Here is a 15,009-nt window from a genome sequence, read left to right as displayed (position 1 = left end):
AAGCAGCTTGTAAGGGAGCCCTGTCATACGACGAAGGAATTGGCCAATCAGGCTTGGGGAGGGCCCTTGTCCATGCACGACAGCTGCCTAAGACCTTCTAGGGCCTAGCGCACTAGGGAGCGGCAACCCCACCCACCCCACGTTGGTGCTGTGCTGTGGGCTGGGCTGGACGTTTGGTTTGACAACCCGAGAAAGAAAGGAACGAAGGTTGAAGCGAACCCAATTTACGAAGTGAAGGTCTAGACAAACAAACCACGAAAAAAACAGCAGCCCACCACTGCATTCCTATATACGCAACCCGGGCCGACTTTGAAAAAGGCAGAACAACGCACACACACACACACACACTCGCCAAAATGGCTGAAGACAGACAACCCGCCAACATCGTCGCGGGCGCGGCGGTCGACGTCGACGACGAGATCGACCCGGCGGTGGCGGCAGCCAAGTCGGCTGAGGACCGCAAGGCGGCGGCGGCGCTGTCCAAGCTGGACACGCACGGCGAGGACGACGCCGGGCCGGCGCGCGAGGTGGACCAAGAGGCGGTGCTGAACGCCATGAACTCGCTGGGCGCGGGCGGCGGCGGCGTCGGCAAGCTCAGCGCGGCCGACGACAAGAAGAAGGAGGCCCTGCGGAGGGTCAAGGTCGACGCGGCCGACGTGGCGCTTCTGGTAGGCCCCCTCCCCTTGTGATTTAGTCTCGCGACTGGCTGACCATTTCCTCCAAACAAATAGGTGGACGAGCTCGACCTGTCCAAGGCCAAGGCGACGGAGCTGCTTAAGGCGCACGAAGGCGACGCAGTCAGGGCGATGCGGGCATTCATTACACCGGTGTTTTGAGGAGTCATGGGTCGGCAAACAAGAAAGGAAATAAAACCAGGTTTGGTGCTGTCAGCCGATAGAGATCCAGGTGGTTCGCGCGCCGTGTGGTCGAGTCCGACTCCCAGGGCGTTGCTATACACACATAGACGCGTATTGATATACGTGTGGCTTTTGATGGAGGAGGCTGTGTGTTTGTGTATTTTTTTGGCGCCCATAGAATAATTGCATGTCCAGCGGTTCTTTGAAGCTAGCTAAGACTCCAAGGACTGGCGCCTGGGTGAGACGCAGGATCAATCCAAAAAAAACGCAGCAACGCGAATATTAAACACTCGGAAAGAGATCAAGAATCTAGGTAGGCACCAAGGTAGTAAGTAAATAACGACGTAGAAGCCGCCCAAAACAAGCCCAGCAGCGCCAGCAACGAACCAACCAACCAACCAGCCCACGGAATAAAAACAGGCCATCGGTTTTGACAACAGATCTAAGAATGAGTGACCTGAATACCGAAACAAGTACAGAAAAGGGGGAGCCAACCAAGATAGAGTAAGTACAAACGTATAGGTGCGTACGCACAACGAGAAGAATGTGTACTCTGTGACTGAAGGGAAAACGACCTGCAACCAAAACACCATGAGAAACAAAAAAGAAAAAAAAGAAAGGCGAGTGCTGTGGCCTCCATCACTCCGAAGAGCAAAAATAAGAGAGGACACCAAACGCCTGCACATCCTGAATATATTACAAGGGCAACTAGGTAATCAAAACCCCCTATCGCTCTCACACTCTCTCCCTCACACTCCCTTCCTCTCTCTCCCTCACTCCCTCCCTCTCTCTCCCTCACTCCCTCCCTCTCTCTCCCTCACACTCCCTCCCTCTCTCACTCACACACACTCTCTCTCTGACCAAGTTTCAATTCCAAGCCTTGGCCAACGGACTCCCGACCTTTGGCGCAAACTGCAGGCTCTTGCGGCGGGCAGCCATAAGTCGCATGAGCACACCCTGGTCCTTGTCGCGGGCGAGGATGCCGTCGCCAAGGATCATCCGCGAAGACGGAGAGCTCGCCTTGGGCGGACACGTGCGCGTCATGAGCGTGGCGCGGCGGCGGTCGACGCCATTCTCATCGTCATCATCATCACCACCATCCTCATACTCGCCGTCGGACGACTGCAGTGACGATAGCGAGCCGGGGGTCAGGGCGGCAGCGTAGCGCGCGACGGCCTCGGGCGCGGGAGTCTTGGGCACGGGCGTCAGCATGCCGCGCCACTCGCCGTCATCATTATCATCATCGTCACTGCCGTTGACGTCGCCGTCGTCGTCGGCGTGGCCGCGGTCTTCGGGCGTGCGCACCCACAGCGAGCTGGCGCGGCGGTTGTAGGCAGGCGTGCGCGGGGCCGGCGCCGACGCCGACGGGTGCGGCGCCGTCTGGCTGCCTTTGAAGGACGACGAAGTCTGGCGGGCGGGAGTGGTGGTGCTGGGATTACCGGCGGGCACGAGCATGCCGTTGAGGTTGGCAATGGACCGCGGCTCCATGCTCTTGCGCCGCCGGGCACCGCCGCGCGGCATCAGCGACGTGTCGATGTAGTAGGGCGCCTCGTCGAGCCAGGTATTCTCGCGCTCGCAGCTGTTGATGCCTGTCAGTACACACACGTAAACACATACACCCATTAACACAAAGAAGAGAAACACTCACTCCAACACCCAACTGACGCCGACGCACTGCACGACGCCGGCGCTCTCGCGGACCTTTTCCAGCGTGCGGCGGCCGCCGTCCTTGTACACGACGTGCGTGATGCCGATCTTGGCCACCGCTTCCGTCCCTGACGAGGGGGGAGGAGAGCTGGCCGGGTTCCACGCCCACGTCTTGACGCAGCGCGCGCCCATGGCCGCTAGCAGCTCGACAAAGATGCCACTCGCGTCGGCGCCCTCGGTCGTGTGCACGTCCACAAACACGACGGCCCCGCGCAGCAGCGCCGGGCTGACATCGTCGCGCCGCGGCGTGCGCGCCGGCGTGCCGGCCGTCGGCCATGATGATCCCTCCGTGGTGCTCTTTTGCGGCGTTACTGGGTGCGGCTGCAGACTCTCGCGCTTGCTGGTTTTCGTCGGCGAGTACGAGATGACCGTCGCGTTGCGCTGCGGCGCGGCCGGCCGCTGCACCGGCAGCCGCGAGATGCTGTGGCTGCGCTTCTTGACGGAGCGGTTGAGCTGGGGCGTCGAGTCGTCGGCCGGCTTGAGCGGGATCTTGGACGTGGTATGCACCTCGCGGCGCGCTGCTAGCGGGGCGCGCGGTGTTCGGGGCTGTGACTGTGGCGCGACAGCTATGGACTCGAGCGCCGGGTCGATGGGGAGGTCGTTCTCGTCACCGTAGTGCTCGCCGTGCTCGCTCTCGTCCTCGCTGTGCTCGTCACGCACTAGCTGGTCGACGGCCTCGGGCTCCAGCAGCGACATCTCGTGCGCCTCGACGGCGAGCGCCACATCCTCGGGCGAGAAGGGGATGTCTTCCAGCACGGGGCTGTCGAGCTCTGGCGTCGCATCCTCTTCCTCCTCTTCATCTTCAGTCGGCTCGGCCTCGGCCTGGCCCTTGTTCTCGTCGTCGGCCATGGCTTCGTCAAAGAACGAGCCCCGGGATGGCGACGCCGTCTTGAGCGGGCTCGCCCCCGCCGACCACCCGCTGAGCTGGTCGGCCAGCGGCGTGAACCCGAACTTGCCGTTGACGCGCACCCGCTTGGCCGCGCTGCGACCGGCAGCGCTTGCGGGCGTCCTGCCACCCACGGCTGCTGCCGCTGCTGCTTTCGTGGCCCGGGGGCAGGGGGTCGCAGGCACATCGGCACCCGCGGCGTCGTCGCATTCGTCTTCGGTCTCCGACTCCTCCTCCTCGGACTCGGTCTCGTCGTCGTACGCCGCCGCCGCGTCGCGCCGGTCCTTCTCGCGCAGCTGCGCAAACACATCGCCTGCCGGCGCCTTCTTGCTCGGCGTCACGTCGGCCGAGAAGACAAAGCCGTCGTCGGCGGCCTCGTCGTGGTCGAGCGCCATGGGCTCGTCGCCGCCGTCCTCCTCTGCATCTGCATCCTCTTCGTCGTGGCCCTGGTCCTGGTCCTGCTCTTCGGGCAGTGACGCCATCAGATTGCTATTGCCGGCCAGCAGCAGCGCCGGGTCCGCATGGCGGGGCAGCACGGCCGACAGGCGGCCCGGGAACCGCAGCCGCGTCGGCGAGTCGGGCATGGCGTCGCCCTCGTCGTCGTCGCCCTGGTCGAGGACCATCTCGTCGTCGCTATCGACACCGTCCTCGGCTGCACGGCCGCCGGCACGCAGGAGGTAGGCCTGCTCGGCTGGCCGCGGGGTCGCGAGGATGGCGGCCTTGGGGACTAGGATCCGGCCGCCCAGCCGATCACCTTCGTCATGGACCGCTGCTGCCGGCTGAGACAGGTGAGCGGCGACGGCGGCCTTGACGGGCGACGCCGGACGCTTGGCGGGCGACGACAGCAGCGACATCTTGAGGGGCGACACGCTTGCCTGGGCGCCGCCGCCGACGATGCTCCCGCCCATGTTCATGTTGCCGCCGAGCGGCTGTCGCTTGGCCGGCGACTGGAACAGCGACATCTTGGCTGGCGACGGGGCCGGTTGCCCGTTGGCCTGCACCGCCGCCGCCGCTGACGGCGCGCCCAGGAGGCCCTCGACGCGCCTCGCGGGCGACTTGATCGAGTTCTTCCACGGCGAGGCCGGCAGGCGCCGCGCCGCGCTACCCAGCACCATGGCGCCTTCGGGCGGCTGGAGGACGAGGTTCTCGTCCTGCTCGTCGGGTGCCGACGCTGACGCTGCCGACGGGGCGCCGTCTCTGGTGCTGCTGCTGGCGCCGCCGAGGGCGGGCGGCTTGATGGGGCCCTTCTTGAAGCGGCGCACGGGTGCTTTCTCGTCCATAGCCAGCTCGTCGTCCGAGTCCGTGTTTCGGTTGAGGGCCAACTGGTTGATCTTCTTAGGACTCAACGGGATGGGCTTTTCTTTCTTTTGGCTTACTGTGGATGAGGTGGCATTGTTGGACCGCGTGCTACGCCCTGCCGCTGCCGCTGCCACTGCCGCTGCCGCTGCCACTGCCGCTGCCGCTGCTTTGCTGCCCGTCGCCGTGCCCGCTCTGCTGCGCACTGGCTTGCCTCGCAGACCTGAAGTCGTCGTGGCTGCCGACTCTGGCCCTGCTGTCGCTGCCGTCTTGGTCGACGCCCCCCTGCGTCCACCAGCATTCGGCGGTGCGATGTTTTCCTTCTCTGGTTCTTCGAATTTGACCGTCTTCTTCAGGGCCGGCTTGGCTGTCGACTTCGTGCCTGCCGTGGCGGTGGCTGTGCCCAGAGGAGGTCGGCCCCGAGTCGTCTTCTTGACGGGCTCAGCCTGCGTCTCGAGCTCGTCTGCTGCCCCCGCAGCCTTCCTTCCCCGTGTTGCCCTGGCTGGCTTGACCGCTTGCGGCTCCTCTTCTGCCGCGGGCACGACCACCTTCTTAGGGCGCCCTCGCGGAGCCTTGACTGGCGCCGCTTGCTGTTCTGGTTCGGGCTCTGTCTGTGACTGGTCGACCGTCTTCTTCGCCCGGCCGCGGGTGGCCCTGGCTGCCTTCATTGTCGTGGTTGCGGGCGGGCCGTCGTTGTCTGACTCTTCGCCGTCGTCGTCAGATCGGGTCTTGCGCTTGTTGGCACTCGACGTGGTCGACGCTGTTGCTGAGGTGGTGGTCTTTGCCTTGGCCTTGGCCGCGGCAGTGACGATCCGGGTGGTTCGCGTGGCAGGTTCGACGGCGTTCGCAGCCGCTCGCGCCCGCGTAATCCGCTTGGGAGGCGACTGTGGGTCCATTTTGGGAGGTTGCCCGTTTTTCTCGGCGGTGGTGGTGTGCGTGGAATTTTAAAGGGGGGGCTGAAAGATTGGGCGTTTACAAGTAGGGGATCACCGCAAGACAATGCCTCATACTGATGCTGGCTGGAGTTGCGATCGAATGTCGATAGGTTGTCGGGCTGGTGTTTACTCTGTTCAGGCCGACTACGCGGGGGCTGGTTGGTGGAAGAGCTGCAAGCGGAGAAGAGCGTCGCTTCTTCCTGTTGATTCAACATTAGCGTGTCGTTGCCCGGACAACGCCTGGTCTGGGCGCTGCCCCACCACGGCACTTGCCTTGCTCGCCCAAGGCTCAGGGTTAGGGCTGCACTGAGCCATTCTTTGTCTTCTTGCCGTCTGCTGCAATGTTTGTTGGGCAATTCTTTTGAGGTTTTAGTAACCGACTGAAACGCCGAACTGATATCTCCAACTGGAATTGAACTTCAAAGTGGGCCGTTTATCCTGGTTGTTTTACCTTACCTAGGTACGTTTGGTGCAATATCACCTGGGCTCCGTCGTCATCGCCTGAGGTCCGGAATAGAAGTGCCCTGGTCACTTTTCAACACCAGAGCGTATAAGTAAGCCTGTCCAACCCTTAGGTACCAAACCATATATCTAAATACTATTTCGTTTGGGTGGACTGAATTGCGTCAATTCCGATTCTCAAGATGCGAGGTCCCGTCAAGTTTTCGAGTTCAACGTTCTGGTCTCCAGTGGGAACAGCGCTGTAAGCTACAGCGACTTGGGCACTGGAGTAGCGAAACCTGCGCTGCGCGCACCTTCCTTTCCATGTCATTCAACGGGGAATGACGCGCACCATGAGCTAAAATTCCCCAAAGTCCTTGAACTCGACCGAAAAGACGTGATTCGCCCCTTGGACACCAGCCGAATGCAAATGCTTCCATGTCGATCGACCTCAACTGGGAAACGGTGACGGGAGGCCCCGACGGGGAGGAGCTGGCGCACCAGATCCGCGACTTCATCCACACAAAGTTCCAGTCGGTGCCGCTGCCGCGCTTCATCAAGTCCGTCACCGTCCACGACTTTGAGTTTGGCTCCATCCCCCCCCAGGTCGAGCTCAAGGACATCACCGACCCGCTGCCCGACTTCTACGAGGAGAATGACGACAACGGCGGTGATGACGACGATCGCAGCGCCGCTAGTGGTGGCAGCGGAAGCCCCCGCGGCGCCGACGCCGCCGACGACGCCGCCAGCATCCCTGCCGAGCTGAGGGCCGCCGCTCAGCGTCGCAGGCGCGCCGAGCAAGCTGCCGCCGAGCAAGCCGGGAGCGGCGGCAATGGCGGAGGCAACCCCGGAGGCGGTAGGAACGTCCCCCCCCACCTCGGGCTCGCCAGCGCCGGCTCGCGGAACTCGGCCTTCCTCAGCGACGGCGGCGGCGGCAGCCCCTTCCTCGGCGTGTCGACCCCAGGCATCCCCGGCGGCACGTCCAACCTGCACTACTTCCACTCGCACCTCGCCTCCGGGCTCTCGGGCGCCCAGACGCCGCTCGCCGCCGTGGCAGGCGCCCACCACCTGAGCAACGCCTGGCTCGACGCCACGTACGGCCACAGCTCGTCCACCCCGAACCTGCACCAGCAGTACCCGGGCTTTGCCGGCCGTGTCGGTGCCGGCCGCGGCGGTGGGACCTTCAACCTCCACCAACTACCCCCGCTGCAGTCGTCCAGTCACAGCCGCCATCCATCGCAGAGCTCCATCTCCATCATGGATTTCAACCAGGGCCGGCCCGGTCCTACCTCGCCCACTACGCCCCCCGGGCCGGCTGCCGGGGGTCTGGGCATCCTAGCTGGCGGCGGCGGCGGCGGCGGACCCGCGCTTCGCGAGAAGCACAGCGTGTCAACGCTGGCACCGACGTCAGCGGGGACGTCACGACCACCTACGCGCGACGCGGCGGGGGCGCTCGCAGCGCTGGCCGGCTCGGCGATAGCCGAGGACGAAGATGGCGGCGGCAGCAGCGGGGAGGTCAACGACAACGACGACGACAAGGAGCCGCTGCGGCGGTTCCGTGAGCGGCGCATCGAGGACATGCAGGCCGTGTTCCGCATCCGGTACGCGGGCGACATCAAGCTGCTGCTGACGGCCGACATCCTGCTCGACTACCCCATGCCCAGCTTCGTCGGCATCCCGCTGCGCCTCAGCATCACGGGCCTGACGTTTGACGGCGTCGGCGTGCTGGCCCAAATCCGCAAGCGCGTGCACTTTTGCTTCCTCAGCCCCGAGGACGCGTTGGCCGCCGTGGGCGGAGACGATTTAGTCGGGGACGGCGGAAATGATGATAACGAGGATGACGATGATGATGATGATGATGAAATTGTTCGCCTCGGCGGCCGCCGGCAGCATGTACGAAGTGGAGGAGGAGGAGGAGGCCAGGCTTCTACAGAACCGAGCTGGAACACGAAAATGGGCGGCCTGCTGCAGGAAATCAGGGTCGAGAGCGAGATAGGACAGCGGCAGAGTGGGAAACAGAGCCTTAAGAACGTCGACAAGGTCGAGCGGTTCGTCCTCGAGCAGGTGCGGCGGATATTCGAGGACGAGTTTGTATATCCCAGTTTCTGGACGTTTCTGGTATGACTTTGTAGCAAAGGACAATCGAAATGCCAATTGTAATTAAATAAATACAAAAAACATTCGACCCATGGTTTCCTGTCCACGACAACTTCTACATATTGGCATGCTAGTTTGCTCATATGCGCCACGAAAAGATCAGTTGAGGGTGCTCTTGAACCCCTGGTAGGCCGAGTTGATGTCGAGCTCGAGCTCGCGCGCCTGGTCCTCGCTCAGCTCCTCGGTGGCCTTCATCTGGTTGAGCGCGATGAGCCACTGCACAATCTTGCCACGGTTCTCGAAGTCCCTGGCCGTCACCTTGTTGACCGACTGGATCACGTCCGTCAGCAGCGGGTGCAGCTGGTCCTTGGCCAGCAGCCCCAGCCGCAGCGCGTCGAGGAACGTGATGAAGTCCTGCGTCGCCTCCAGGATCAGCGTCCCGCTCGTGTTCCCGCCGCCGCCGCCCGCACCGCTACCGCCGCCGCCGCTCCCACCGCCGCCAGCCGCTTGCCCGCCGCTCAGAGACGCCGTCACCGCCGTCGACGGCATGCCCACTCGTATCCTCTCCGTTGCGCGGGGAACCTCGAGCTGTTGCGCGTGTTAGTCAGGCCGTCACGCAAGATCGCAGAGCTCATGAGAAACAGGAGAGTGCCTACATCCCACTCGGCCTTGAACTCTTCGAGGCCTACAAACGCCTTGGCCACCGTCTCGTCGGCCACCAGCGACTTGTACTGCTTCAGCGACCGCTCGCAGATCTCGGTGTAGTCGGCCTCGGGGATGGCGTCCTTGAGAAACGCCTTCTCCAGCTCGTCAATTGTCACGATGATGCCGAAGATCTCGGCGAGCGAGTCTTGCAGGTCGCGCTCGGCGCGCGTCTCGGTGAGCTTCACTTCCTATTTTTGTGGTTAAACTCCTGTCTTGGTCTCTCCTCTCGTCTTGTTCTAGAGGGCGGGGCGGGGCAGGGGATGACAGTATAGGGGGCGCGCGCTGACCTCGTCCAGGTTTATCGTCGCCGACAGCGTCGAGTTGGGAACATAGCTGTGCGGCATCGGCGCATAGGCCTGTCGCGGATTCATCGTGTGTCGCGAGTGCGTTCTCTGCTTTGCAGGCGCATCATGGCAGGCTCGGTCGGACTTGTTGCATTAAGGTAGCTATCTGCGCTAGGCACCGAGATGCCCTCAGGGCCAAAGTTCTGGAGCCTGGAGGGGCAAAGTATCAATTGGCCCGCTGTCAGCCGCTGGCCGCGCCCCATCAATTGAGCACCACCTCACTGACCCCACCCAACGCTCATAAAGTCACTTTATAATGGGGAGGTGGATACTGCAGTGGCTCACCGCCCCGACGATAAACCGTACTTGGCTTAGCGGCCCCGCACGATAAGGAATTGCTCTGATAAGATCCCAGGAACAACTTGGGCTTGGGGGGAGAAAAAAAAGTTTGGGACGGCTAGGCGCAGGTACGAATACTGAATACTGACTTGGCTGGGTGGTGTCCGTATTGTCCGTCTGGTTCAGCAACATCAAAAAGAGGCAGAGACCAGCGAAATACACGTCCCCTCAAAACAAAACAGCAATTCCAGACCTCAAAACGACCCGACCAATTGCCGGCCATGGCGACGTCCAAAAAAAACGCCAAGGCGACCAAGAAATTCGAGAAGAGGCACCTCAAGGGCGTCTTGGAGCGGCGCAAGGACGTGGCCAAGATCAAGCAGCGCCACCAGATCAAGGCCGTCAAGCAGGCCAAGCGCGGCAAGGATGCCGAGTTCTTCAAGTCGGGCGGCGTCGACGCCGACGGCAACCCCATCCCCGCCGTCAAGAAGAAGCCCGGCGCCAAGGCCGTCGAGATGAGCGTCGACGACTTCTTCCAGGGCGGCTTTGAGATTCTCGACAACAAGGACCTGCCCCCCAAGACGGCCAAGTCTACCGCCGCGACAGCCGCCGAAAAGAAGCTGGGGAAGCGGAAGCGCAGCCAGGGCGAGGACCGGAAACCCCAGAACAGCGGCAGCGGCAGCGGCAGCTCCGAGGCGGGCGACATGGACGACAGCGACTCGGACGCGGCGGGGGCCGACGACCTCAGCGATGCGGACCTCGGCATGTCCAAGGGCGCCATGGCCGCGCTCGCAGAAAAGGACCCCGAGTTCTACAAGTTCTTACAGGAGAACGACCCCGAGGCGCTCGAGTTCGACGAGAACGCAGACTTTTCCGAGATTGACGAGCTCAGCGCAAGCGACGAAGACGACGAGCAGCCCAAGAAGAAGCAGAAGAAAGAGAAGAAGAAGGCCGCCGACGACGAAGGGGACGACCGCGAGCTCACCCAGGCCACGGTAGCCAAGTGGAAAGAGTCGTTGCTCAAGACAAACTCGCTCAGAGCCGCCCGGCAGGTCGTCATCGCCTTCCGGTGCGCGGCGCATCTCAACGAGGAGGAGGACGAAAACAAGCAGCGGTACACCATCACAAACCCAGACGTCTTCCACGACATCCTGTTGGTCGCGCTCAAGCAGATCCCCGTGGCGCTACACCATCACTTGCCCGTCAAGGAGTCGGCTTCCGGCAAGGCCTACGTGCACACCGACACCAAGAAGTTCAAGACGCTCTCCATGCTTGTCAAGAACTACGCCTCGTCGATTATCCACCTGCTTAGCACATTATCAGACGACGGCACGCTCAAACTCACTCTCTCGGCCCTTGAGCCGCTGCTGCCCTACCTCTTGTCCTTCAGAAAGCTTCTCAAGGTCCTGATCAAGACTGTCGTTGCGTTCTGGTCACAGTCGGCAAGCACGGAATCGGTCAGGGTCACGGCCTTCCTGGTCATGAGGCGTCTTGTGGTGATTGGAGACAAGGGAGTCAGAGAGTCCGTCCTCAAGGCGACCTATCAAGGCCTAGTGCAGGGCAGCCGGCTCACCAACGCCAACACAATCCAGGGCATCAACCTCATGAAGAACTCGGCCGCCGAACTGTGGGGCATTGACCAGGGCCTAGGATACACCACGGCCTTTTCCTTCATCCGCCAGCTCGCCATCCATCTCCGAAACAGCATCGTCAACAACAAGAACGACTCGTACCGGGCCGTCTACAACTGGCAGTACGTGCACTCGCTCGACTTTTGGTCGTGCGTGCTCTCGGAGCACTGCAGCCCCCTCAGGGAGGCCGAGACGGGCAAGGAGACGCTGCTGAAGCCCCTCATCTACCCCCTGGTCCAGGTGACGCTCGGCGCCATGCGCCTCATCCCCACGGCCGTGTATTTCCCCCTCCGGTTCCAGCTGATGCGTTCCCTGCTGCGCCTGTCGCGCGCCACCGAGACGTACATCCCGCTCGCCTCGGTCCTGCTCGAGGTGCTCAGCTCGGCCGAGATGAAGAAGGTGGCCAAGTCGTCGACCCTCAAGCCACTCGACTTTTCCATCGCCTACAAGGCCCCCAAGTCGTACCTGCGCACGCGCGTCTACCAGGATGGCGTGGGCGACCAGGTCGTCGAGCTCTTCTCCGAGTACTTTGTGCTCTGGGCGCGCAACATCGCCTTCCCGGAATTCGCGCTGCCCGTCATCATCGCCCTCAAGCGCTGGCTCAAGGAGAGCCGCAAGAACAGCGGCAACAAGAACGGCAAGCTCACGTCGAGCCTGGTCCTGCTGGTCCAGAAGCTCGAGGCCAACGCCAAGTTTATCGAGGACAAGCGCGCCAGGGTCGACTTTGCCCCGACCGACCGCACCCAGGTCGACGCCTTCCTCAAGGACTTCGACTGGGAGAAGACTCCCGTCGGCGCCTTTGTCGTGTCCCAGAGGATACTCAAGGCCGAGAAGCAGAAGATGATGGAGCAGGCCAGGAAGGAGGACGAGCGGAAACGTAAGGAGGATGAGGAAGAGGATCTGGCCGCCGAGCAGGATGCGGAAAGCGACGAGGAAGACTATGAACTCGCAAACGGGCCAGAGGACGAAGGCATGGAGGATGAGGAGTGAAGTCACCATTCTTTTTCTGTTATTCCTTGATGTCACCTATTCCTAGTGCGCGCATCGAATGGAAACACACCCTTTTTTGAGGGGGGGGGGTTTCAAGAGTAAAATATAAAATAATTGACGGAAATTTTGACTGTTGTATCCGACGCCCGACGGAAAACTTCTGTAGACATTCAATCCTGAATTGGTGAGGGATCCAAATATGTAAGATCATCATCGTTGTCCACCATCTTGATCCCAAAACTGCCTTCCTCATCCTCATCGTAGTCTTCATGGTCGTCGTAGTCAACTTGCCCGTGCCCGAAATATTGGCCATGCGGCGGTGCGGTTATCGGGATGCTTGCCTTGCTTGGAGCGATATTGGGGTTATAGGCAGGCGGGAACCGGTCTACACCAGGCGTGGTCTTTGGGGTAGACGGGACGGAAATAGCGCTGGGCGGTATCGATGGCCCCAGCGGCATGAACTTTGGGGTGCCCAACGCTGGTTCTGCGGCGGGTGTCGGCACCCCACGGTTCACCGTCGAGGGCAGCTGGGAAAGCGGATCTGGCGGCACCTCAGTTCCCAGCGGGCTCTGGCTAGCTGAGATGTTTGATGGCGCCCATCTAGTGACGGCGGTCCGCTGCTTCCGCTCGGGATCTGGGCTCGTCGGCTGTGTAGCTAGTTTCGGGCTATGCGCAAGGGGAGGAGCTGCAGGCTCTGGTGTCGGTCTCGGGGGTTCAGTGATGGCCAGAGCGTCAAACTCGATCAAAGTCCCCGTGGCGCCAGCTGCAGTGCTATCCTCCATCTTAATCCCGCCCTCGTCTTTCTCGATCGGCCCGGCAGCACCCTCGACGACTTGAAACCCGCATCGGTACAGTATCTTGTCAATGATATCGGGGTAGCGCAAATGCCCGTCGACCTCTTCGCTTAAGTCGATATTCTCCACGCCCTCGATGTCTTTAATCGATTGTAGGCCGGCAACGCCGAGCTGGATAGATGTTGCGCGGTACAAGAAAGCGAGAAGATAGTCGTTTTCAGAGCAGACATTGAAAACCTTCCCCGACACTACGCTGCGCATCATCTGCCAGTGGTTCCGGTTGGAGGGGATGGGTGCTCCGATGAGGACAACGGTGTCGACAAGGCCGAAGGCTCGCCGTTGTGCCAACGATCGGAGGCAACTGTAGATAACTCTTGCGCCAAGAGAATACCCAACTAATGTAACTGGTCGTTCGCCTTGGACCTTGTTGATCAAGGCGTCTGCAAGAATCTCGCCGGCCTTTTCCGACCTGTTCTTTGCGAGGCTGAACGGGTTGTCGATACTCGAAGCCATCGACAAGAGATATACTGGCCACAGAGCAGCCCAGAGCGTCACCAGGACAGTTCTCTTCAGAATCTCTACCTTGACCCAGTTCCATGCCGCTGAAGAGACAAGGTCTTTGAGCGACTGGCCAAGCCCCATCAGGCTCTTCACCTCGTATCTCAGCGCAAAGACCTCAGTGTCGTCGCCGAGGGACCGCCAGGGAGCCTTTATGTCGTGCTCGGAGTCGAGCCAGCCATTTACACCGATAGTTACCCGGAGACGTCTCGCTTCATCTTTGCTTTTCGGACTACCGGAGCGCAGCTGGTCCTTGAGGGGTAAGAAGCGGAAGTCTTCAACCTCCCGAGCATACTGGTCGACAGCCTCTCCTGTCATGCGCGCGCCGTATGCCCCAAAGAGCGTTCCCACAAGCGCGCCATTCATCCAAAACAAGCCTAAGAAGGAAGCGACGCCACCTAAACCAACTGATCCCATGAGACCGCCGATAGCACCGGCAACCATTGGCGCCGCAAGACCGCCTGTCACGCCTATGATGGCGGCGCCGGCAACCGAGGCCAGGCCAACTTTCCAGTACCGACTGGTCTGATTTTGCTGCTTCCGTTTTTCGGCTTCTGCATCCGCCGACATGGAAGGGCTTGCTTGCTTCCGTGCGGCCTCTGCCGACGTCTCAACCAGCGAACAGGCGATCTCAGTCTCCTCAGTGTTTAACCTCGACAGGGGGATTTCGAACGCCGAGGCCAGATAGACGGCCAGCACGCGAGAGTCGGCAGAATAGCTGCCGGCTGAGAGCAGTAAAAGTAGCAGGCAGCTCAGGGTCTCCTCTCGGTCATCTTGCGGGATAGTCAATAAACGCGTAGGGATGGCATGAAAATCGGACTGAAGCCGGGCCACGTCTCGGGCCCGTGTCGCCTTGGCCTCGGCAACAGCATCAACGCCCGGGCCCCAGTCACTCAGATCCATTAGGTTCTCGCCGGAAGAGGGGATCTCGACCCGCTCCCGGGCGATGCGCTCGGTCCGCTTCCGGCGTTCCTCGACGATTCCGGCATCGTCCGGGGGCGACAAGACCTCCTTCAGCTTGCCGAGGACATCCCTGCGCCAGGCGTCGAAGTGGGCGAGGGCGGCATTCCGCAGCCGGACAAGTTCGGGGCTGGGCGGTGTCTTCCGCTGCAAGACGGAGACGTCGACGGGCCGGCCGTCCTCATCAGGCGCGAGAGCGGGAGAGACAAACAGCGGAGCTACACCGGCCTCGGCCTCGGCATCGGCATCGCTCGGTTGGCGCAGCTCCAACTGCGACCGCATCCATGCCGTGATCTCAACAACCAGTGTATAGAGCGCCTTGCGCTTAGCCAGATTGAGGACCACGAGGAGCTGACGCGGCTCGCTCGCCAGGGGGGCCATCCTGTCTAATGGCTGGGTGGGCCGGTCGCCGCGTCAAACAAGATGATGGGGGGTTGGGGTTGTGGTTGACGCCACTCTACTTCGCTTCGGGATATCTTTCCGATGGTATACAAAGTATCCGTAATGTACCTACTTATGTATGTACAAT

The 15,009-nt window shown here is 61.6% G+C and overlaps 7 protein-coding genes across 7 annotated transcripts; 3 read left to right on the top strand and 4 right to left on the bottom strand.

Annotated features, from left to right (window-relative positions):
* Positions 1 to 356: 356 nt before the first annotated feature.
* B0T26DRAFT_819342 (uncharacterized protein) lies at positions 357 to 1,172 on the top strand (the record flags this gene model as incomplete). The annotated part of the gene is made up of 3 exons (XM_060447393.1): positions 357 to 584; positions 618 to 668; positions 732 to 1,172. 3 exons carry the CDS (start codon positions 357 to 359, stop codon positions 834 to 836), a joined length of 384 nt encoding a protein of 127 aa, XP_060303196.1. The 3' UTR covers positions 837 to 1,172.
* On the bottom strand, positions 1,173 to 1,678 carry B0T26DRAFT_688079 (uncharacterized protein). Its single transcript, XM_060440961.1, has one exon. It carries the CDS (start codon positions 1,495 to 1,497, stop codon positions 1,300 to 1,302), a length of 198 nt encoding a protein of 65 aa, XP_060303195.1. The 5' UTR covers positions 1,498 to 1,678; the 3' UTR covers positions 1,173 to 1,299.
* Positions 1,679 to 1,724: 46 nt separating this feature from the next.
* B0T26DRAFT_670635 (uncharacterized protein) lies at positions 1,725 to 5,642 on the bottom strand (the record flags this gene model as incomplete). The annotated part of the gene is made up of 2 exons (XM_060439204.1): positions 1,725 to 2,436; positions 2,506 to 5,642. The coding sequence occupies 2 exons, from the start codon at positions 5,640 to 5,642 to the stop codon at positions 1,725 to 1,727; spliced, it is 3,849 nt and encodes a 1,282-aa protein (XP_060303194.1).
* Positions 5,643 to 6,560: 918 nt separating this feature from the next.
* On the top strand, positions 6,561 to 8,246 carry B0T26DRAFT_635685 (uncharacterized protein; the record flags this gene model as incomplete). Its single annotated transcript, XM_060436750.1, has 2 exons — positions 6,561 to 7,928; positions 8,013 to 8,246. 2 exons carry the CDS (start codon positions 6,561 to 6,563, stop codon positions 8,244 to 8,246), a joined length of 1,602 nt encoding a protein of 533 aa, XP_060303193.1.
* Positions 8,247 to 8,312: 66 nt separating this feature from the next.
* B0T26DRAFT_64455 (vacuolar protein sorting-associated) lies at positions 8,313 to 9,561 on the bottom strand. The gene is made up of 3 exons (XM_060437639.1): positions 9,212 to 9,561; positions 8,876 to 9,112; positions 8,313 to 8,807 (listed from the first exon to the last, which is right to left on the bottom strand). Exons 1-3 carry the CDS (start codon positions 9,293 to 9,295, stop codon positions 8,379 to 8,381), a joined length of 750 nt encoding a protein of 249 aa, XP_060303192.1. The 5' UTR covers positions 9,296 to 9,561; the 3' UTR covers positions 8,313 to 8,378.
* A 282-nt stretch (positions 9,562 to 9,843) lies between these two features.
* On the top strand, positions 9,844 to 12,168 carry B0T26DRAFT_609661 (Noc2p family-domain-containing protein; the record flags this gene model as incomplete). The annotated part of the gene is made up of 1 exon (XM_060435880.1): positions 9,844 to 12,168. A coding segment is annotated over one exon (2,325 nt), but the record flags the coding sequence as incomplete, so codon positions are not given.
* A 363-nt stretch (positions 12,169 to 12,531) lies between these two features.
* Positions 12,532 to 14,861, bottom strand: B0T26DRAFT_670631 (uncharacterized protein; the record flags this gene model as incomplete). The annotated part of the gene is made up of 2 exons (XM_060439203.1): positions 12,532 to 12,629; positions 12,677 to 14,861. The coding sequence occupies 2 exons, from the start codon at positions 14,859 to 14,861 to the stop codon at positions 12,532 to 12,534; spliced, it is 2,283 nt and encodes a 760-aa protein (XP_060303190.1).
* Positions 14,862 to 15,009: the final 148 nt, after the last annotated feature.

Source organism: Lasiosphaeria miniovina (assembly GCF_030549165.1).
Source record: "Lasiosphaeria miniovina strain SMH2392-1A chromosome Unknown B0T26scaffold_1, whole genome shotgun sequence".
Taxonomy (NCBI): domain Eukaryota; kingdom Fungi; phylum Ascomycota; class Sordariomycetes; order Sordariales; family Lasiosphaeriaceae; genus Lasiosphaeria; species Lasiosphaeria miniovina.
The sequence above is the reverse complement of the archived record's forward strand: the minus strand, read 5'-3'. Positions and strand labels throughout refer to the sequence as shown.

Coding starts and splice junctions, on each gene's coding strand:
- B0T26DRAFT_64455 (XM_060437639.1), bottom strand. CDS start 9,295: ATGAATCCGCGACAGGCCTATGCGCCGATGCCGCACAGCTATGTTCCC. Junction 9,113..9,211: donor CGACGATAAACCTGGACGAG/GTCAGCGCGCGC, acceptor CCACAAAAATAG/GAAGTGAAGCTCACCGAGAC. Junction 8,808..8,875: donor AGTTCAAGGCCGAGTGGGAT/GTAGGCACTCTC, acceptor CACGCGCAACAG/CTCGAGGTTCCCCGCGCAAC.
- B0T26DRAFT_688079 (XM_060440961.1), bottom strand. CDS start 1,497: ATGGAGGCCACAGCACTCGCCTTTCTTTTTTTTCTTTTTTGTTTCTCA.